General features: G+C 45.3%; 1 protein-coding gene across 2 annotated transcripts; it reads left to right on the top strand.

The window, feature by feature from the left end:
- The first annotated feature begins 495 nt into the window (after positions 1-495).
- Positions 496-23172, top strand: coq7 (coenzyme Q7 homolog, ubiquinone (yeast)). 2 transcript variants are annotated; one of them, XM_078240929.1, is made up of 5 exons: positions 496-842; positions 7678-7792; positions 12352-12491; positions 17492-17560; positions 19706-23172. In XM_078240929.1, the coding sequence occupies exons 1-5, from the start codon at positions 594-596 to the stop codon at positions 19781-19783; spliced, it is 651 nt and encodes a 216-aa protein (XP_078097055.1). In that variant the 5' UTR covers positions 496-593; the 3' UTR covers positions 19784-23172. The 2 variants fall into 2 exon arrangements, with proteins under 2 accessions (XP_078097055.1, XP_078097056.1); XM_078240930.1 differs by lacking the exon at positions 7678-7792 and having other exon boundaries at positions 530-842.
- The last annotated feature ends 1156 nt before the right edge of the window (positions 23173-24328 follow it).

The following is a 24328-nucleotide window of genomic DNA, read 5'->3' as shown; positions in this document are numbered from 1 at the left end:
TAACCGCCTGGGGGCGGGTACCGGCTGGCTGATTGACACCCAAAGCATCCAATTGAATCACAGCTCTCCACACAACTAGCCAATGGGGAGGGGCATCCGACTGTTGGGGGGCGCGGTGGGCGGGGCATGAGGACAGGGCGGGGCCAGGGAAAGGGCGTGGCGCTCGATAGATGTGTCCACTGCGGCGGCGCAGCCGGTAAAGGGCGGGGCCCAGAGGAAAGGGGCGTGTTCTGAGCGTGGCCCTCGGGGAAGAGGCGTGTCCTTGGCGCAGGGGCCAAGGAATTGGTGCCCTCGGAGACAGGGGCGTGGCCGTATCTGAAGGGCACGGCCGTCTCGAAGAGGCGTGGCCTAGCAGAAAGAGGTGTGGCTGCATCGAAGGGCTGTGGTCGTAGCGAAGGGGCGTGTCCTAGAAGAAAAGGGCGTGGCCATGGCGAAGGGGCGCGGCCTAGCAGAAAGGGTTGTGGCAGTGCCGAAGGGGCGTGGCCTAGCAGAAAGAGGTGTGGCGGTGTCGAAGGGGCGTGGCAGTGTCGAAGGGGCGGGGCCCGGTGTGTCCCGGATGCCCCGGGCTCTCCCCTCCCCCACTCTCCGGGATAATGGCGCGGGTCTGGCTGGGGGCCGGTGTTGGAATTGGGGCGGCTGCTTTCCGCTCGTTGCTGCGAAGCGCCAGGCCCGGTTTGGGCCTGCAGAGGGTCCAGGCTGCCAGGTATCTGAGCGAGGCGGCCGAGAGGGCCATGCTGGGGCGGATTATCCGGGTGGACCATGCCGGGGAGTTTGGAGCGAACCGGATCTATGCCGGGCAAATGGCGGTGCTGGGGAAGAGCCCAGTGGGGCCTGTCATCCAGGTTAGTGTTAACCAGCACTTAACCACTAACCTGCTGTTAACCAGCACTTAACCACTAACCTGCTGTTAACCAGCACTTAACCACTAACCTGCTGATAACCAGCACTTAACCACTAACCTGCTGTTAACCAGCACTTAACCACTAACCTGCTGATAGAACATAGAACATTACAGCGCAGAACAGGCCCTTCGGCCCACGATGTTGCACCGACCAGTTAAAAAAAAAACTGTGACCCTCCAACCTAAACCAATTTCTTTTCGTCCATGAACCTATCTACGGATCTCTTAAACGCCCCCAAACTAGGCGCATTTACTACTGATGCTGGCAGGGCATTCCAATCCCTCACCACCCTCTGGGTAAAGAACCTACCCCTGACATCGGTTCTATAACTACCCCCCCTCAATTTAAAGCCATGCCCCCTCGTGCTGGATTTCTCCATCAGAGGAAAAAGGCTATCACTATCCACCCTATCTAAACCTCTAATCATCTTATATGTTTCAATAAGATCCCCTCTTAGCCGCCGCCTTTCCAGCGAAAACAATCCCAAATCCCTCAGCCTCTCCTCATAGGATCTCCCCTCCATACCAGGCAACATCCTGGTAAACCTCCTCTGCACCCTCTCCAAAGCCTCCACATCCTTCCTGTAATGTGGGGACCAGAACTGCACACAGTACTCCAAGTGCGGCCGCACCAGAGTTGTGTACAGTTGCAACATAACGCTACGACTCCTAAATTCAATCCCCCTACCAATAAACGCCAAGACACCATATGCCTTCTTAACAACCTTATCTACTTGATTCCCAACTTTCAGGGATCTATGCACACATACACCTAGATCCCTCTGCTCCTCCACACTATTCAAAGTCCTCCCGTTAGCCCTATACTCAACACATCTGTTATTCCTACCAAAGTGAATTACCTCACACTTCTCCGCATTAAACTCCATCCGCCACCTCTCGGCCCAACTTTGCAACCTGTCTAAGTCTTCCTGCAAACTACGACACCCTTCCTCACTGTCTACCACACCACCGACTTTGGTGTCATCAGCAAATTTGCTAATCCACCCAACTATACCCTCATCCAGATCATTAATAAATATTACAAACAGCAGTGGCCCCAAAACAGATCCCTGAGGTACACCACTTGTAACCGCACTCCATGATGAATATTTACTATCAACCACCACCCTCTGTTTCCTATCCGCTAGCCAATTCCTGATCCAATTTCCTAGATCACCCCCAATCCCATACATCTGCATTTTCTGCAGAAGCCTACCATGGTGAACCTTATCAAACGCCTTACTAAAATCCATATATACCACGTCCACTGCCTTGCCCCCATCCACCTCCTTGGTCACTTTCTCAAAAAACTCAATAAGGTTAGTAAGGCACGACCTACCTGCCACAAAACCATGCTGACTATCACCTATCAATTCATTACTCTCCAAATAACTATAAATCCTATCCCTTATAATTTTTTCCAACATCTTGCCGACAACAGAAGTGAGACTCACCGGTCTATAATTCCCGGGGAAGTCTCTGTTCCCCTTCTTAAACAATGGGACAACATTCGCTAACCTCCAATCTTCTGGTACCATACCAGAGGCCAACGACGACCTGAAGATCAGAGCCAGAGGCTCTGCAATCACCTCTCTTGCCTCCCAGAGAATCCTTGGATAAATCCCATCCGGACCAGGGGATTTATCTATTTTCAGACCCTCCAGAATATCCTGCACATCCTCCTTATCAACTGTAATACTGTCTATTCTACTCCCTTGCAACCCAGTGTCCTCCTCAGCTATATTCATGTCCCCTTGCGTGAACACCGAAGAGAAATATTGGTTCAATGCTTCACCAATCTCCTCCGGTTCCACACATAACTTCCCTCTGCCATCTATAACTGGCCCTAAACTTGCCCTAACCAACCTTCTGTTCTTGACATACCTATAGAACGCCTTAGGATTCTCTTTAACCCTATCCGCCAAAGTCTTCTCATGTCCCCTTTTAGCCCTTCTAAGCTCGCTCTTCAACTCCCTCTTAGCCAATCTAAAGCTTTCTAGTGCACTACCCGAGTGCTCACGTCTCATCCGAACATAAGCCTCCTTTTTCTTTTTAACCAACAAAGAAACTTTTTTGGTGCACCACGGTTCCCTAGCCCTACCAATTCCTCCTTGCCTGACAGGGACATACCTATCACAGACTCGCAGTAGCTGCTCCTTGAAAAAACTCCACATGTCGGACGTTCCCAGTCCCTGTAATCTCCTAGTCCAACCTATGTTTCCTAATTCTCTCCTAATAGCCTCATAATTACCCTTCCCCCAGCTAAAACCACTGGCCCGAGGTTCATGCCTATCCCTTTCCATCACTAAGGTGAACGTAACCGAATTGTGGTCACTATCACCAAAATGCACACCAACTTCCAAGTCTAGCACCTGGTCTGGCTCATTTCCCAGCACCAGATCCAATATAGCCTCACCTCTAGTTGGCCTGTCTACATACTGAGTCAAAAAACCTTCCTGCACGCTTTGAACAAAAACTGACCCCTCTAACGAGCTAGAGCTATAACAATTCCAGTCAATATTAGTCAAGTTAAAATCCCCCATAACAATTGCCCTATTACTTTCACTCCTAAGCAGGATTGACTCCGCAATCCTTTCCTCAACCTCTCTAGAACTTTTAGGAGGTCTATAAAAGACTCCCAACAGGGTGACCTCTCCTCTCCTATTTCTAATCTCCGCCCATACTACCTCAACAGATAAGTCCTCATCAAACCTCCTCTCTGACACTGTGATACAATCTCTGACCAATAATGCTACCCCTCCCCCTCTTCTACCTCCTTCCCTACTTCGACTAAAACATTTGAACCCCGGGACCTGCAGCATCCATTCCTGCCCCTGCTCTATCCATGTCTCTGAAATAGCCACAACATCGAAGTCCCAGGTACTGATCCACGCTGCAAGTTCACCCACTTTATTGCGAATACTCCTGGCATTGAAGTATACACATTTCAAACCCTGCTCCACCCCACCTCTGCAATGCCGTGCATTGCAGTCCCCATCCATGCATCCCTCACTTTCAGCCCCACTACTCAGGATCCCTCCCCCCCCCCCGAATCAGTTTAAACCTCCCTGCTGTTCCTCCAGTTTACATTGGGCTTCACTGGAACATTGCAAAAGGCCAAACATGGACATGTGGACAGGAGAGCAGGGTGGAGTGTAAAATGACAAGTGATGGTATGGTCTGGGTCCTGCTTGTGGACGGATCGAAGGTGTTCTGCAAAGTTGTCACCCAGTCTGCGTTTGGTCTCTCTGATGTAGAGTGCACATCATTCGGAACAGTGAATGCAGTAGACCAGATTGAAGGAGGTGTATGTGAAGCGTTGCTTCACCTGAAAAGTCTGCTTGTGCCCTTGGATGGTGAGCAGGGAGGAGGTAAAGGGGCAGGTGTTGCACCTTCTATGGTTGTGTGGGAAGGGAGTACAGTGTTGGATGTGATAGAGGAGTGGACCAGGATATTCTGACAGGAACAGTCCCTGCGGAATGCTGATAGGGTATTTTCCTGTGCTTGGAGTCACCAGCAGCTCCACTTGCTCTGTTCCTATGGTCATAAAGCTGGTTATGAGGAACACCACTGCACATCAGGTGTGTAAGGCAAGGAAGCGGTCTTCCATGAACTACCATGGCTGGTGCAGGGTTGAACCTGTTCTGTTGCTGATCTGCACCACACACGAGCTATCTATCCAACTGAGCTAACCAACCCCCTCACTGTGCGGGATCAACAATCCAACTTCTGCTATTGGCCCATTGGATTCACACATTTCAACCTTCCTCTCCTATTGGTTAAAGCTCAGATTGTCAGCAATAATTGGCTTTGGTGCAGTGCCTAGGTGCCTGTCTTACTGGCTGTTTCAGAAGTCTATCATGGGTGAGGCATTTTACTGGAAAACTGCATCTCGATTAGTGATAAATTCATGATATTTGATATATTTGCAAAGTCAACAGAAGGCAATGTAATTGGATACAAGGTGGCATTGATCATTGAGTTAGAATATCCTGAATTTACTACTCTGTCCAATCTTTCTATCCTTGTGCAATCACATGGCAGGGAAAAAGACTTGAGAATTAGATTAGTGTAACAAATAATTAGCATTTATGAAAGATCATAGAATCCTTACAGTGCAGAGAGAGGCTATTCGGCCCATTGAGTCTGCAGTGACTCTCCAACAGAGCATCTTACCCAGGGTCATCACCTGCCCCATTCCCTTAACCAGTGCATTTACCCCACTAATCCACCTAACCTACACACTGAGACACTAGGGCAATGTAGCACAGCCAATCTACCTAACCTGTACATCTTTGGCGTGTGGGAGGAAGCTTGAACACTCGGAGGAAACCCACACCAACAGTCTCCCAAGGCTGGAATTGAACCCGGGCTCCTGGTGCTGTGAGGTTGTGAGGTAGCAGTGCTAACCACTGTGCCACCCAATTTTACTGATATGAAGATTATTGTGATTTTGTGTATCTTTCATTTACCTTTACCTATCTGTCAACCGGAAACCATAGATGAACAGGGATATCCACTGCTTGCTGAAGTCCAGATCTGAGGCGTTCAAGCCAGGTGATCCTGATCTATGCAAAAAAGCCAGATACGATCTAAGGAGATCCATCAAAAATGCCAAAAGACAGCACCGGACCAAGCTAGAGTCCCAGGCTAGCCACACTGACCCCTGCCGACTATGGCAAGGTCTGCAAGACATAACAGGCTACAAGATGAAGGCATGTAAAATCGCCTCCAATGCACCCCTCCCCGATTAGCTCAATGCATTCTACGCCTGTTTTGAGCACGATGTCAGCGAGAGCGTGCCCTCCACCCTGGAAGCCCTGGATGAACTTGTATCTGGAGTCGCCATTGCAGATGTCAGAGCAGCTTTCTCGAAGGTCAACCCACGGAAAGCGACTGGCCCGGATGGGGTACCCGGACGAGCACTCAGATCTTGCACGGATCAGCTGGCGGGGGTATTCACAGACATCTTCAACCTCTCTTTACAACAATCTGAGGTCCCTATCTGCTTCAAAAAGACAACCATCATCCTGGTACCAAAGAAAAGCCAAGCAGGATACCTTAATGACTATCATCCGGTGGTGCTGACATACATCATTATGAAGTGCTTTGAAAGGTTAGTCATGGCACGAATCAATTCCAGCCTCCCGGATTGCCTGGATCCACTACAGTTTGCCTACCGCCGCATCAGGTTCACCTCAGACGCCATCTCCCCGGCCCTGCACTCAACCCTGGAACACTGAGATAACAAGGACACCTATGTCAGACTCGTATTCATAGATTACAGCTCAGCCTTCAACACCATTATTCCTGCGAAACTCATCTCCAAACTCCATGGCCTGGGCCTTGGCTCCTCCCTCTGATCGGATCCTGAACTTTCTAACCCACAGACCACAATCAGTAAGGATAGGCAACAACACCTCCTCCCGCAATCATCCACAACATCAGTGCCCCACAAGGCTGTGTTCTCAGCCCACTACTATACTCCTTATACACCTATGACTGTGTGGCCAAATTCCCCTCCAATTCGATTTTCAGGTTTGCTGATGACACTACCATAGTAGTTCGGATCTCAAGCAATGGTGAGATGGAGTACAGGAAAGGGATAGAGATTCTGATGAACTGATGTGGTGACAATAATCTCTCCTTCAATGTCAACAAAATGAAGGAGATAGTCACCGACTTAAGGAAGCGTATTGGAGGGCATTGTCCTGTCTACATCGATGGGGACAAAATAGAAATGTTCGCGAGCTTCAAGTTTTTAGGTGTCCAGGTCACCAACAACCTGTTTCTCTCTTTCTCTCCCCCCCCCCCCCCCATGCCGACACTATAGTTAAGAAAGCCCACCAATGCATCTACTTTCTCAGAAGACTAAGGAAATTTGGCATGTCAGCTATGACTCTCCAACCTTTACAGATGCACCATAGAAAGCATTCTTTCTGGTTGGTATGGCTCCTGCTCTGTCCAAGACTGCAAGAAACTACAAAAGATCGTGAATGAAGCCCAGTCCATCACTCAAACCAGCCTCCCATCCATTGACTTCCTGCTGCCTCGGCAAAGCAGCCAGCATAATTAGGGATTCTAGACATACTTTTCCACCACCTTCCATTGGGAAAATGGTACAAAAGTCTGAGGTCACCTCGAGAACAGCTTCTTCCCTGCTGCCATCAGATTTTTGAATGGACCAACCTCGCATTAAGTTGATTTTTCTCTACATCCTAGCTATGACTGTAATGCTACATTCTGCACTCTCTCCTTTCTTTATGAATGGTATGCTTTGTCCGTATAGCACGCAAGAAACGATACTTTTCACTCTGCTAATACATTGCTAATAAATCAAATCAAAGTCGCTTTATTTGCCTTTCTCTGGCCTTTAATTCATGGGGGAATAAACTTTGGAAAAATAATATTACAGTAATGTTGCAGGATAGAAAACAAAGCAACAACTCCACGTACACTTCTTATACTTTGGAAGCTGGTACATTACTTGCACCAAAATGTATTTGTATTGTTAATATTGTGTTTTCCTATGGAGACGTAACCAGTTGTGTAAATGGACAAACCTGTTACTGCATTAAACGGGTTTTTAATTAATTTTGATAGCTAAATTAAGATTTTCTGTTTACTTTTGAAAAGTTGAAATGTAAATGTTAATTTTAAAATGGGGACTAGAGACTTTTTCATAGCCAAAAATATCCTTAAAGAACAGCAAGTTTATAAATTAGTCACAATCTATTTTACTGTAAATTAACTGAAATTAATCCTCGTATTAACAGCAAATGTGGGATCAAGAAAAGGAACACCTGGAGAAATTCAATGAATTGATAGTTAATCACCGAGTTCGGCCAACCCTTCTAATACCCTTCTGGAATGTTGCCGGATTTGTATTGGGTAAACATCTATCTATATTTAAAATTTTTATCATACGTTCAATAAATTAATGAGGTCCCACATGGGTCTGATCATGTTTGACTAATCTAATTGAATGTTTAAATATATAACGGAGAAGGTTGTGGAAGGAAATGCAGTGAATGCTGTCTCAATGAATTTTAAGGAAGAATTTGACAAAATACGGGATAAAAGGCTGGTTAGCAAAGTTGACACTTATGCAATAGGAGGGTCATTGTCCAATTGGATAAAATATTGTCTGAAGGACAAAAAGTAATTGATTATAGAATCCCTACACTGCAGAAGGAGGCTATTCAGCCCATCGAATCTGCGCCAACTCCCCAACAGAGCATCTGACCCAGGCCCAGCCCCTGCCCTATCCCCATAACCCCATAATTTACCCCACTAATCCCCCTCACCTACACATCTTGAGATACTAAGGGGCAACTTAGCATGGCAAATCCGCCTAACCACCACAAAGGCAAGTCACCCGAGGCAGGAATTGAACCAGGCACTGTGACACAGCAGTGCTGACCACTGTGCCACCCATGGTTATCTTTCAGACTGAAGGATGGTGGACAGTTGTGCCCCCCAATGACCACTGATTATTTTACTCTATATAAATGACTTGGATCTTGAAATATGGAGTAGAATTTCAAAATTTGCCTGTGATGCCAAAGGTACATTAGAAGTGGCGAACAAAGAACAATACAGCACAGGAACAGGCCCTTCGGCCCTCTATGCCCACGCCGCTCCCTGGTCCAAACTAGGCCATTCTTTTGTATCCCTCCATTCCCACTCCGTTCATATGGCTGTCTAGATAAGTCTTAAACGTTCCCAGTGTGTCCGCTTCCACCACCTTGCTTGGCAGCGCATTCCAGGCCCCCACCACCCTCTGCGTAAAACACGTCCTTCTGATATCCGTGTTAAACCTCCCCCCCGCCTCACCTTGAACCTATGACCCCTCGTGAACGTCACCACCGACCTGGGAAAAAACTTCCCACCGTTCACCCTATCTATGCCTTTCATAATTTTATACACCTCTATTAGGTCACCCCTCATCCTCCGTCTTTCCAGTGAGAACAACCCCAGTTTACCCAATCTCTCCTCATAACTCAGCCCCTCCATACCAGGCAACATCCTGGTAAACCTCCTCTGTACTCTCTCCAAAGCCTCCACGTCCTTCTGGTAGTGTGGCGACCAGAACTGGACGCAGTATTCCAAATGCGGCCGAACCAACGTTCTATACATCTGCAACATCAGACCCCAACTTTTATACTCTATGCCCCGTCCTATAAAGGCAAGCATGCCATATGCCTTCTTCACCACCTTCTCTACCTGTGACGTCACCTTCAAGGATCTGTGGACTTGCACACCCAGGTCCCTCTGCGTATCTACACCCTTTATGGTTCAGCCATTTATCGTATAGCTCCTCCCTACGTTAGTTCTACCAAAATGCATCACTTTGCATTTATCTGGATTGAACTCCAACGATGAGGATGATGCATCCTGATACACTAGGAGAGTGAGCAGGCAAGTGACAAATGAGATTTCATGTGGAGCAGTGCGAGACAATGAATTTTGGCAGAATGGATTAAGGAGACGATTTAGATTTAGTGCATAGTTCTGAAATGTGTGCAGGAACAGAGACTGGGGTTAAGGTGCTTAGATCTTTGGGGGTGGCAGGGCATAGTGCGATTATGGGTTTCATAAATAGAGGTATTGAGTATAGAAGCAGGGTAGTTACACTGAAACTTCATCAAACTTTGTTTCGGCTCCAACTAGAATAATGCATCCAACCTTGTCAGCCCATTTTAGGAAGGATGTGAGGGTTCTTGATGCAGAGGAGAGTTACCTGAATGGTTGGGGAATTTTTTTTCCCCCAAGATTAGGTTGGAAAAGTTGGAACTATTCTTGGAGCAAAGGAAATCGAGAGGAGATTGGATAGAGGTGTACAAAGTGATGACATCTTTAGATGAGGTAAACGAGGAAAGATCGATCTTGTTAACTGATTGTTTAGGGATCAGGGCAGCCAGACATAAGCTTTCAGGTAAGAGATGCAATGGGGATGTGAGCAAGACCTTGTTTTACACAGAAGCGTTAATGACCTGGGCCTCTCTGCCCTGGAGGGTACTGGGTACAGAGACAGTCATTGATTTTGAAAGGAAATTGGATGTGTATTTGCAGGGCTATGGGGACTGAAGGGGAAAGTTGGGCTCCACACAGAACCTTCTATGTTGTAAATGAATATGCCTTGAATGATGTGGAGCTTTGGCAAGCATTCTGGTACCTGTGGTACCATTTATTCCTGTAGATTTTTTCAATGTGGGGCACAATAGCTGTTACTTTGTAATGAGAATATATCACCATAAGGATCAGGAATAGGCCATTCGGCCCCTCAAGCCAGTTCTATCATTCAGTCAGATCATGGCCTCAACTCCACTTTCTTTCCTGACCCAATGCTCTTTGACTCCCTTGTCAATCAAGAATCTATCTAATTCAACCCTAGAAGTATTCAGTGACCCTGCCTCCACTCTCTGAGTGAGTATGTTCTACAACCTCTCAACCTTCTGAGAAATAATATCTCCTTATCTCTGTCTTATCTTCTCATCTTCAAACTGTGTCCCTTACTTTTAGTCACTCCCACTAGGGGAAACATCCCCTCAGCATCCATCCTGTCAAGTCCTTTCAAGAGCTTGTATGTTTCAATCCGATCACTTCATTCTTCTAAACTCCACTGGATACAGGCCCAACTTGTCCAACCTTTCTTTACAGGGTAACCTGGACAGCACAGTGGTTAGCGCTGCTGCCTCATGGAATCAGGGACCCAGGTTCAATTCCTGGCTTGGGTCACTGTCTGTGTGGAGTTTGCACGTTCTCCCCGTGTCTGCGTGGGTTTCCTCCGGGTGCTCTGATTTCCTCCCATAGTCTGAAAGACGTGCTGGTTAGGTGCATTGGCCGTGCTAAATTCTCCCTCGGTGTACCCGAACAGGCGCCGGAGTGTGGTGACTAGGGGATTTTCACAGTAACTTCATTGCAGTGTTAATGTAAGCCTACTTGTGACACTAATAAATAAACTTAACTCCCTTATTCCATCAGTCAAATGAACCTTCTCGGAACGGCTTCTAATGGAATTATATCCCTTAAGTAAGGAGACCAAAACTGTACACAGTGCTCTACGTGTGGTCTCAGCTATACCCTGTACAACTGTAGTGATGATGTGGAGATGCCGGCGTTGGACTGGGGTAAGCACAGTAAGAAGTCTCACAACACCAGGTTAAAGTCCAACTGTGGTGAAACATTCCTGCTTTTATATTCAATTCCTCTTAATAAACAGCTTTCTTAATCACTTGCTGTACATACATACTAACTTGTGCTGCTTGTAACATGACGCCCAGTTTCCACTTTACCATCATTCTATTTAAATAAAATGCTACTTTTTTACTCCTGCCAAAGTGGACAAGTTCACAGTTTCCCTCATTATACTCCATCTGCCAAATGTTTGCCCTGTCACCTAACCCTTTGCAGACCCCTTGTGTCCTCTTCACAACTGACTTTCATGCCTATCTGCATTGTGTAGTCTGGCACCAAGTTTCCTTGTTATTAGCATGCTTTCTGCATGTTTCCTTCATCTGACATTCCTCTCCTCTCAATAACTGACCGTTTTATTTCTAATATAAGGGATTAAAGAAAATAAAGAAATGTACATTTCACAGCAACATGATTACATTTATAAATTAAATTATTTTTTACTTCCTTCAAATAGTTTTGTCCATAGTTGTGACTCTGAACTTGGTTTCGATTGTATGGTCATGACCGACAATGTGCCGAATCTTCCAGGAAGCCCCAGTACCATTTTTCAGTCGGTTGGATTGAAGGATTGTTGCCATTTCTTTTGCCCGAGCTCCCCTCCGAGTTATGTGAAGCAAATTTTGAAATTTTTATCCAGTGTAGTATTAGAGACAAGACTAACACCTGTTACACGCTTAGTTATTGAATAAACTTCAGAAAGAACATTATGCTCGGAATGAAGGTGTTTTTCTCAGTTTGACATGGTCCCAGAATCCATTTTTAAAAGTGGAGTTTAATATATTTGGTTACTTTGGTAAAGTAACCAAAGTATATTTATTTCTTTGTTAGTCGCATGTAAGGCTTACATTAACACTGCAATGAAGTTACTGCGAAATTCCCCTACTCACCACATTCTGGCGCCTGTTCAGGTCAATGCACCCTAACCAGCATATCTTTCAGAATGTGGGAGGAAACCGGAGCACCTGGAGGAAACCCACGCAGACACGGAGAGAACGTGCAAACTCCACACAGACAGTGACCCTAGCCAGGAATCGAACCCAGGTCCCTGGAGCTGTGAGGCAGCAGTGCTAACCACTGCGCCGCCCAAAGTAACTCTGATTTTCTGACAAAAAAAACCTCATTACAAACCAATAAATCCAGTGCTGTTATTTTTATTTGAATGGAATTATATCCAATGGGTGCTGATCTTGAAATGATGTATGCTAAATGTTTGGTTATAAATTGGTGCCTTCTGCCACCTTTTCTTCTAGGTGCTGGAACAGCTCTTTTAGGAAAAGAGGGTGCCATGGCTTGTACAGTAGCAGTTGAAGAGAGTATATCACAACACTACAACAATCAGATCCGGGTGTTAATGGAAGAAGATCCAGAAAAATACAAAGAATTACTTGAAGTGAGCATTCTTGGTATTGGAAAAATAACATAGACGTTTCTATATTATAGTGTACTGTTAAATACTAGATATCAGTCAAAGAACTGCCACAGCTTGACTGCTTTGAAATAGAGCAGCCTAATTCCATAGATTTATCGTATACTTCAATTGTGATTACCAAGTTTCTTGAATCCAGTTTCCAAGGTTCATTTTTCAGTAATTTGGGAGGGAGGAGCTGGTGAGAAACTGGTCAAAAAGGGAGCTCCGCCTGCATAAGACCATAAGATATAGGAGCAGAATTAGGCCATTCACCCCATCGATTCTGTTCCACTATTCAATCATGGCTGATATGATTCTCATCCTCACTCTCCCACCTTCTCCCCGTAACCCTTGATCCCCTTATTGATCAAGAACGTTCCCATCTCTGTCTTAAAGCCACTCAGTGACCTGGCCTCCACAGCCTTCTGTGGCAATATGTTCCACAGATTCACCACTCTCTGGCTAAAAATAATTCCTCCTCACTTGAGTTTTAAAGGAGCGTCCCTTCAGCCTGAGGTTGTGCCCTCGAATTCTAGTCTCTCCCACGTCCACTCTATCTAAACCCCTCCGTATTCTGTAAGTTAATTAGACCCCCCCTCATCCTTCTAAACTCCATTCAGTATAGACCCAGACTCCTCAACTGCTCCTCATATGACAATCCCTTCTCTAGCAGCAGAGAGAAGATCCAGAAAGTTGTTCTCTATCAAACTGGGTTATGAGGGCAAACTGCAAAACAGGGGCTTTTCAATCTTGAAGGGAAATTTTGACAAAAAAACTGAAATGTGGCAGATTCTTAAATTATGCAAAATAAGTAGTTTCTAAACCAAGTGGTGATGCAGCAATTTCTGGATATTTAGAATATAGGTCAATAAATTAGAAATAACAATTACTATAATTTCTGTGTGACCTGAAGCATCTCTGAAACATGATAACTGGGGTTAAGTCTTTGCGTGTCAGTGTTTCGCCGGGATTTCAGTGATTGGTGTCCTCTGTATTGGTTGCAAGAGAGAAATAAAACACTGTCCACCTGTTTGTAGAGACCGGTGGTCTGGGAGTAGTTGCTAGTTCATAAGCAACAAGAGGGATTACAGTACCGCAGAGTTTTCAGAAGGTAAATTGAGAATACAAAATATCCATTTGAAAGGGCGATTGTCATGCCACTGTTTTTGCTTGTTCAATTAACTGGAGCATTAGGAAATAAAACTAGTTTGGGAACTGGTAGCAGAGTGGGTAGCCAACATCTCCAATCGCGATTTCAGTTGAACACAGAGTAATAAATCGCAAGACCGTAAGTCTGGATGTGAAGTGTAACACTTGAAGCAGTACATGAATTGCTTTTAATGAGTCTCGAGTAGGGGCACATTTGTCAGGGCAAAATAAGGATGTTTTACTCCATGTGGTTCTCTGCTATAGCTGACCAGAGTCATTCCTGGTAAAACACGGAAACAGAAATACACAAACATATCCATTCCCTTAGCAGTTACATCCTTAACCATGGAACCTCACCTCCTTTGCCAATTAGAGAAAAATAAATAGTTGGTGCGGTGTAAAATTTCAATCCTTTTGGGACTGGCTGTGTTGTTACAGTTTTATTGGATTGCATCAAACCAGCATGGTAAGTTTTCAATGCTGAGATTAAAATAAAACACTAGCTGAATGTAATGAGCTGCGTTCCAATCAAAAGCGAGGTTCTCTGGCTGCAGCATAGACATGTCCCCACAAAGAAGAAGGCTGATACTACCAAATCTCTCACTCTGCTGATCCAGAAGCACACAGGGTAAAGTAAAGCAGAAAAGAGAGCTTAATACTGTAGAAGGCCTAAGGGAATATAGAAAGTACATGGATGAAGTGAAACAAGAAATTAAGAAACGAAAAAGCATTGGCAGATAAGATCAAAGAAAACTCAAAAATGTTTCACCAGTATATTAAGAGCAAGAGAATAAATAAGGTAAAGGTAGTGTCCGTCAGACATGTATGTGGTAATTTACGTGTTGATGCTGAAGATATGGGTAGGGTTCTCGATGCGTACTTTGCCTCGATCGTTACAAAGCAGAGGGATGATTCAGACCCTCTAGTTAGAGGAGTATGAAATATTAGACACAATAAGCATAATGAGAGAGGAGGTAGTGGAGGAACTGGCATCCTTGAAAGTGGATAAATTACCAGAACCAGTTGGATTGTTGATGGAAGCAAGGGAAAAAATAGTGGATGCTCTGAGGATCATTTTCCAATCCTCACTAGACACAGGTGAGGTAGCAGAGGATTGGTATATTGTAGCATTACCTTAAAACGGTGCAAAGCATAGGCCACGATCAACTGTCACTTAGGCAGGGACTGATCAGGGATAGTCAGTGTGGTTTTAGAACATATAGAACATAGAACAGTACAGCACAGAACAGGCCCTTCGGCCCACGATGTTGTGCCGAGCTTTATCTGAAACCAAGATCAAGCTATCCCACTCCCTATCATCCTGGTGTGCTCCATGTGCCTATCCAATAACCGCTTAAATGTTCCTAAAGTGTCTGACTCCACTATCACTGCAGGCAGTCCATTCCACACCCCAACCACTCTCTGCGTAAAGAACCTACCTCTGATATCCTTCCTATATCTCCCACCACGAACCCTATAGTTATGCCCCCTTGTAATAGCTCCATCCACCCGAGGAAATAGTCTTTGAACGTTCACTCGATCTATCCCCTTCATCATTTTATAAACCTTTATTAAGTCTCCCCTCAGCCTCCTCCGCTCCAGAGAGAACAGCCCTAGCTCCCTCGACCTTTCCTCATAAGACCTACCCTCCAAACCAGGCAGCATCCTGGTAAATCTCCTCTGCACTCTTTCCAGCGCTTCCACATCCTTCTTATAGTGAGGTGACCAGAACTGCACACAATATTCCAAATGTGGTCTCACCAAGGTCCTGTTCAGTTGCAGCATAACCCCACGGCTCTTAAACTCCAACCCCCTGTTAATAAAAGCTAACACACTATAGGCCTTCTTCACAGCTCTATCCACTTGAGTGGCAAACTTTAGAGATCTGTGGATATGGACCCCAAGATCTCTCTGTTCCTCCACAGTCTTCAGAACCCTACCTTTGACCCTGTAATCCACATTTAAATTAGTCCTACCAAAATGAATCACCTCACATTTATCAGGGTTAAACTCCATTTGCCATTTTTCAGCCCAGCTTTGCATCCTATCTATGTCTCTTTGCAGCCTACAACAACCCTCCACCTCATCCACTACTCCACCAATCTTGGTATCATCAGTAAATTTACTGATCCACCCTTCAGCCCCCTCCTCTAAGTCATTAATAAAAATCACAAAGCGCAGAGGACCAAGCACTGATCCCTGTGGCACTCCGCTAGCAACCTGCCTCCAATCCGAAAATTTTCCATCGACCACCACCCTCTGTCTTCGATCAGACAGCGAGTTACCTATCCAATCGGCCAACTTTCCCTCTATCCCACACCTCCTTACTTTCATCATAAGCCGACCATGGGGGACCTTATCAACGTTTTGTTAGGGGAAAATCATGTCTTACTAACTTAATAGAATTTTTTGAGGAAGTAACAGGAGGATTGATGAGGTAGTGCAGTGGATATTGTCTATTGGATTTCATTGAGGCATTTGACAAGGACCCACATGGCAGACTTCTCAGGAAAGTGAGATATACTGTGATATGGGGAAAGTAGCAGGATCCAAACCTGGCTCAGTGACAGGAAACGGGAATGGTCAATGGATGTTTTAGTGAAAGGAAAATGTTTTCCAGTGGTGTCCCACAGGGCTCAGTTTTTGGACCTTTGTGTTTGTTGTATATATTAATGATTTGAGCTTTAAATGTGTGAGGCATGATTGGGAAATTTGCAGATGACACAGAAATTGGGCATGTAGTTGATGATGGAGAGGACAGCTGTCGACTCCAGAATGATGTCAATGGTTTGGTTGAGGGGACAGAGAAGTGGCAAATGGAGTTTAATCCGGAAAAGTGTGAGATAATGCATCTGGGGAGGGCAAACCAGCCATGATGTGGAGATGCCGGTTTTGGGCGAGGGCAAACAAAGCGTGGGGATACTCAATAAACAGGAAGATATTGAGAGGGATTGAGGAATAGGAGACCTTGGAGAGCATGTCCACAGGTCCCTAAAGGTGGCAAGACAGGTGGATAAGGTAGTAAAGAAAGCACATGGAATGCTTTCCTTTAGCTTTGTATGGTCTGTGGAATCTGAATACCAAAAATGCTACTTTTCAGAATTATTTTCTCTATGGCATTTGCATCACAATTAAACGTATGCACATGGACGAAGCGGCCAGCATATGAATTACACTTTTAGTTGTATTTAACACTGAGATCAGCAGCAACGTATTGCTGTGAAACTGTGTTTGCACTGGATTGGGATTATATAACACCCAGTGGGAAGCACAAGTGATGTAAAATTGTCTCCTTATAGACTGGGTTCAGTACACAGATTAATGATTCATTAAAATATACTGTGAATCTCGCAACAAGATGCTTTTGAAATGGATTTATATTGACTGCATAGTCATGGTGTAATAGCGCCAATATTATACTTGGGTAAGCTATGTTTGTAATTATATAAAACTGAGCTAATAATATATTGCTATGAGAATCTTAGTTTATCAACCTGGTATGTTTATAAAATGGGAGATTAATTATGTGTAAACACTATCATTTCAATTTTCCAAAAGCACTGCAGGGCTGTGCAGAAAACACAACATCTGCAAAAACTGGTCGAGCTTCATCATGGAGAATCTCGAGAGATAAATGTACTTTATTTAAATACACATTTTCCTGATCAAGACTGAGCACCAGCGTTTAATAGTCTGTAAATAAAGATGTTAATGTACTGAGATGTAAATTTGTAGTGTTCACATTTTGACTGCTGTTACACATTGTGTTCAATAAGGAATAGTTTGGTCTTGTTAAACGGTCTTGTGGAGGAATAACTATACCTTTATTTCAGGTTTTAAAAAAATTCCGGGATGAAGAGATGGAACATCATGACACCGGGTTAGCACATGATGCAGAAATGGTAGGCTGCTGGCTCAGACTTTTTCTATTGTTTATATCTTAACCAACATTAGTGCTGTACAATGAGCCCAGGGGGTGCCCGTGCGGGTAATAGACTGTGCATTGAGTGGCGTAGGTGAGTTCATACCCATGGTTTCTATATATGGTGTGTACAATCTCCTCTCGGATGCACTGAATGCTGCCTTTAGGGGTGTACTGAAAGAGGATGACACTGAATGAATGTTGCCATCAAGCAGTATATGGGCACTGTTGGCACAGGCTGGCATTGAGCTGTATATAAATCAAGTACAAATTTCTTACTATTACTTTAGTAACACTGTACCCATAGAGATCGTAGAGCTGTCACAGACACTGCTAATGTCATCAAGTACTCTTCTTGGTCCAGGCACGGACCGAAGAGCGAAATCCCGAGAGTGAGGGGAGAATGATTGCCCTTGCATCAAGGCAGCATTTGACCAGTTGTATCAAGGAGCTTCGGCAAAACTGAAATTAGTGGGAGTTGGGGGAATAGGCTCTCTGCTGTCATTCCAGGCACAAAGGAAAATGGCTGTGGTTGTTGAAGGTCTGTTCCAGGACATCACTGCATGGGTTCCTCCAGATAATGTCCTCGGCTCAGACATCTTCAGCTGCTTCATCAATGACCTTCCTTGCATCATAAGTTAGAAATGGGGATGTTTGCTGATGATTGCACCATGTTCAGTATCATTCGTGATCCTCAGATGATGAAGCCATCAGTGTCCGTGTGCAGCAACATTCAGGCTCGGACTGATATTTGGCACAATTGTTACTTGCCATTAAAGTGCCAGGCAATGATCATCTCCAACAAGAGAGAATCGAACCATCTCCCCTTGACATAGTGACATCACTATCCTTGAATCCCCCACTATCAACATCCTAGGGGTTAACATTGACCAGAAACTAAACTGAACTAACCACATGAATACTGTGATTAGCAGAGCAGGTCAGAGGCTGGGAATTCTGCAGTGAGAAGCTTGGCTCCTCCAATCCTGTCCACCAACTACAAGGCACAAATTAGAAGTGTGATGGAATACTCTCCATTTGCCTGGATGAGTGCGGCTCCAACAACACTTAAGCTCAACACCATCCAGGACAAAGCAGCCCACTTGATTGGCACTTCATCCACTCCATCCACCAGCAACACACAGTGATAGCAGTGTGTACCGTCTACAACATGCATTGCAGCATCTTACCTAGGCTCCTTAGCACCTCCCAAACTCATGACCATTGCTATCTGGAAGGACAACTGCAGCAGATACCTGGGAGCATGAGCACCCGCAATTTCCTCCCACTCATTATCCTGACTTCGGACTGTCACTGGGTCAAAATCCTGGAACTTCCTCCCTGACAGCACTCTGGGTGTATCTATACCAAATAGACAGCAGAAGTTCAAGAAGACAGCTCACCACCACCTTCTGGAGGGCAACTGGGGATGGCAATAAATGCTGGCCAGCCAGTGACAGCCACATCCTGTAAAAGCCCCTCAAGTGGAAGTGGGCTTTGCTGGGACTCTGGCAGCCCTCTTGAATCATAAATGTAAATTCTTGTAACGCAAGAAAGTCTTATAAAAGGCGTCTGGATTTGTAGGTCTCGCTCCTGTCTCCTAGGGGTAAATAGCGCTTCAACCTGTGTAGACATGAGGCAAAGCCTAAAGAGAGTGAAGGCAACTGAATACATTCAGCTGTCAATTTTCCAGAAATATTTGAGTCATTTGGATGTTGACCATGGAAGAGGTTTGTTGACCTTCCAGACAGTGGGTAAAACACACTGGGGCATTTTGCAATCAATGCTCTGAATTGAAGATCAAATGCAGGTTGCTGCAGAACAACGGACCTATTCTCTCATGGGGTGTGTGCATGTTGGCAAAACTAGCATTTATTGTCAATCCCAAGTGGCCCAATGGAATGGCTTGCTAGGCTCTTTCAGAGAGCAGTTAACATGTAGCTGTGGATCTGGAAGCGTAGATAGGTTAGAACATAAAACTTGAAGGAAACATTATTTGTGCTTTACAATAATCTGGTAGTTTCATAATAAGCTCAGTAGCCGAGACTAACATGAGGGATGATAGAAAAGGAAATGAGAAACATTGGGAAAAGCTGTGTTGATTTATTTTCTCTTGTGTTTTTAGGCTCCTGCTTATTCATTGTTGAAGAACGTTATACAAGCTGGGTGCAAGGCTGCTATCTACGTATCTGAACGTATTTAAACATTTCTCCGTCAAATCATTGAACTCTGTACAGTCTGTGATATAGATGACCAGTATATAGGTAAAATAGGATAATGTTTTAATTTATTGTGGTATGCACTTGTCCCACAATCTTTTCAATGATGAAATGAAGAGTGTGTGCGTGTGTACGCTGTATCACTGGGAGCCTATTTTCCAGGCTCGCAGACACTGTTTAACCGGGAGTGTGTACAACATGCCCTGGTTGCCTGAGTGTTGGAGAGTTGTCCTGTTTGATCAGTTCACCAGCACTGTTTAAAATTCCAGTGTGAATTAGAGGACCATGGAAAAGAATCTGCACAATCCCCTGGTGATTTTTTCCATGAATGGGTGGGATTTTACGAGTCTCATTCGAGCGAGGCCAACGGAGAATTCTGTTCTGTGAGCCTTGCCTGCCCTGGGATCGGTAAAACTCCGGCCACTGTCTCTGAGCCACAGGAACCGGAAAGGCTCCGTGTTTCTGCTCAATTTGTTGATCACAGCTCTGCTGTGGTTTCCGCAGTTATTGGCTGAATTATTCCTAGCACACTGGGAACATGGTGACGGAGTTGTTTCCACATGAGGTGGCAGCATGCTTTCCGCCAGATTTTGCGGGAGGCAATGGATACTATCCTGCTTCCTCACTCTCACTTTGGGTTTGGGAGATGAAAGCTGCAGACAGCCCCACGACGGCCGGCAGCTCCCAGTGTGTAACCAGTGGGAATGGTGCTGAGGTCCACCCTGCAGCATCAGCAGGGAAGCACTGGAGGCACCATCAGTGTCAGGGAAGTGGCTGCGATCTCGCTGGGGCCATGAGGATCAGAGATATTCCTCGACAGGAATTCCACTCTCAAATGCAAGGCTGGGAAGCCAATAACCTTGCCTTTTTCCTCCTGATTTCTGCTGGAAACATTTAAATCTCCTTCAGTTGCAACTTAGCCTTGACCTGGTGTTGTGCAGCCGCTGCTTCATTTACTGGGCTGCATTCATGGCAGCGGGGCACTCGTAGCCAGACAACACTGGAAATATTGCACTGCTGCTGGAAAGATCACTTAAATGCCTCCTCGCTTGATTACATTGCAGATACAGCTGTCTGGATTACTGTCTGCTGGGAAAGGCATGAGGAGGGAGGAGCATGGCGGTGAGTCAGCACTGACACTTTTCCCCAGCCGCCTCATCTCCGCAGGGCTGGGAAATTCTGTCCTGTGTTGGGGGAGAGAAATTTGATCCACAGCCCTAACTCCTGATCACTAACTAGTGATCACTGCAAATTGGGCAGGCGATGGCCTAGTGGTGTTATCGCTAGGCTATTAATCCAGAAACTCAGCTAATGTTCTGGGGACCCAGGTTCGAATCCTGCCACAGCAGATGGTGGAATTTGAATTCAGTAAAAAATATCTGGAATTAAGAATCTGCTGATGACCATGAAACCATTGTCGATTGTCGAAAAACCCATCTGGTTCCTTTTAGGGAAGGAAATCTGCCGTCCTTACCTGGTCTGGCCTACATGTGACTCCAAAGGCACAGCAATGCGTCAACTGCCCTCGGGCAATTAGGAATGGACAATAAATGCTGGCCAGCCAGCGACGCCCATGTCCCATGGATGAATTAAAAAAAAAAATTTCCTCATTAGTGAATAAGAATCACTCAGGGAGAGGTCCTGAGGAACACCATGCCGCAGGAGTAGACATTGAAAACAAAGAAGATATTCGGGAGTGAGAGAATTGGAGAGAAAAAATAAATGCATTCCTGGTTATAATTAAGATGCTGGTGGTCTTGCCAAATGAGTGGAGCAGCTAACAATACTACGGTAGCACAGTGGTTAGCACTGCTGCTTCACAGCTCCAGGGTCCCGGGTTCGATTCCCGGCTCGGGTCACTGTCTGTGTGGAGTTTGCACATTCTCCTCGTGTCTGCGTGGGTTTCCTCCGGGTGCTCCGGTTTCCTCCCACAGTCCAAAGATGTGCAGGTTGGGTTGATTGGCCAGGTTATAAATTGCCCCTTAGAGTCCTGGGATGCGTAGGTTAGAGGGATTAGCGGGTAAATATGTGGGGGTAGGACCTGGGTGGGATTGTGGTCGGTGCAGACTCGATGGGCCGAATGGCCGCCTCCTGCACTGTAGGGTTTCTATGATTCTACTTTGTGATGAGGGAATTAAATGTTGAATCCTTACACAAATATTTAATGTTTCACTATCTATGAGAAAACTGTTTTTGAAAATGCATTAAAGCACATAACTAAAATTATAAAGTGGTGTCTTCAAACTATTAAAGGACTTGACCTGCAATTCCAAAACATGACTGCTGGGGTCAGTATGCCACAAACAAAAGCAAGCTGTTTCCAGAAAATTTGGCTTATGTTTGCATGTTGCAAAATTTGATAGACCTTGAGTCAAGGTAGCATCTCATGAGTTGATTAACTTGTGGTTATTCTCACAAGGCAGTTGAGCACTGTGGTTAGTACTGCTGCCTCACAGCACCAGGGACCCGGGTTTAATTCCTGGCTTGGGTCACTGTGCGGAGTCTGCACATTCTCCCCGTGTCTGCATGGGTTTCCTCCGGGTGCTCCGCTTTTGTCCTACAGTCCAAAGATGTGCTGGTTAGGGTGCATTAACCTGAACAGGTGCCGGAGTGTGGCGACTGGGGGATTTTCACACTTACTTCATTGCAGTGTTAATGTAAGCCTACTTGTGACACTAAATAAACTAAACATCCATTTGTTTATTCACCAATATGAGATTTCATATATAATTGAATCCCTGTATGCTCTGGCATCTTTTTACTCCACTCCTGTGTAATCTTTTTGTCTGTGTGTGGTGCAGGTTCCTAGATGATTTTTATAGTTGAGGATGTGAGTTTAATGTGATGCAGCATTGAAAATACGGTTTATTTTACCTTTTGGGAATCTTTGTTGAAGCATTTAAAGCCATCTTGAGAGGATTGGGGAACAGAACACTCACTGACTAGCTGGCTGGCTCACTACCATCTTGGCAGCTTGTTCTGCATCTCCTGTAGTTCCAGCCTCTCTCTCTCAGCTGCAGAGTGGCCATTCCGCAACCTTTGGCTGTGTTGTGAACAGTTAGTTTTTCCCACCACTGGTGTTTGGATGACTGAGCCATTGATCATATCAATTTGAATTAAGATGTGGGGATGCCGATACACACTGAGTAGAAATAAACATTAATTAAAGTTTTTGTGCTGTTAGTTTGCTAGCGGACAGTGTAATGTTGCTACCTTTGTTTCAGAGCAGCTTCCTTCATTCTTCCAGCCACCTGGATAATTTGCATAGTCAGTATTTTGGGGCTGGGTGGAACGGTGACAATGGAGTTCGACGGCTATTGTTTAAATTGTTTTGTCTAGATTTCAGATTAAAAAGGTAGATTTAGAGTACAAATCCAACTTTAGCTGATTATTATTTGAGAAGAGTAACTTGCCAAATAGAAAATGCTGCATAATAAATTCCATAGAATCCTACAGTGCAGAAGGAGGCCATTCAGCCCATCGAGTCTACACCGATCACAATCCCACGCTATCATTGTAACCCCACTTATTTACCCAGCGAATCCCCCTGACACGGGCCAATTTAGCATAGCCAATCAACCTAACCCGAACATCTTTAAACTGTGGGAGGAAACCAGAGCACCTCGAGGAAACCCATGCAAACACGGGGAGAACGTGCAGACTCCCCACAGTGACCTGAGGCCGGAATTGAACCCAGGTCCCTGGTGCTGTGAGGCAGCAGTGCTAACCACTGTGCCACCCATCAGTTTATTCAATTGGAAGAAGCTGATAAAATGTAACCACAAGTCCTATTCTTTGTGGCAGCCTGTACATGCTATAAATAACTCCTGCATTCTGCTTGTTAACAAGTGTCCACTCCGACCAAACAATAGAAACAGGGAAAGGGCTTTTACATAGAAACTAGAAGCAGGAGGAGGCCATTCGGCCCTTCGAGCCTGTTCCACCATTCATCTTGATCATGGCTGATCATTGAATTCAATATCCTGATCTCTCTTTCTCTCCCCCCCCCCCTCCCCCTCCCCCCCGCCCTTCCACCCGTATCCCTCGATCCCTTTAGCCCCAAGAGCTATATCTAATTTCTTCTTGAAATTAGATGTTTTGGCCTCGACTGCTTTCTGTGGGAGTGAATTCCACACATTCACCGCCCTTTGGGTGAAGAAATTTCTCCCCACCTCAGTTCCAAAAGGTTTACCCCTTATCCTCAAACTATGACCCCTAGTTCTGGACTCCCCCCACCATTGGGAACATTCTTTCTGAATCTACCCTGTCTAATCCTGTTAGAATTTTATAAGTTTCTATGAGATCCCCTCTCACTCTTCTAAACTCCAGTGAATATGATCTTAACCGACTTAGTGTTCCCTCATATGACAGATCTGACATCCCAGGAATCAGCCTGGTAAACCTTCGCTGTACTCCCTCAATAGCAAGGACATCCTTCCTCAGATCATCAAAACTGCGCACAATACTCCAGGTGTGGCCTCACCAACGCCCTGTACAATTGCAGCAAAACATCCCTATCCCTGTACTCA

Source organism: Mustelus asterias, chromosome 23 (assembly GCF_964213995.1).
Source record: "Mustelus asterias chromosome 23, sMusAst1.hap1.1, whole genome shotgun sequence".
Taxonomy (NCBI): domain Eukaryota; kingdom Metazoa; phylum Chordata; class Chondrichthyes; order Carcharhiniformes; family Triakidae; genus Mustelus; species Mustelus asterias.
The sequence above is the reverse complement of the archived record's forward strand: the minus strand, read 5'-3'. Positions and strand labels throughout refer to the sequence as shown.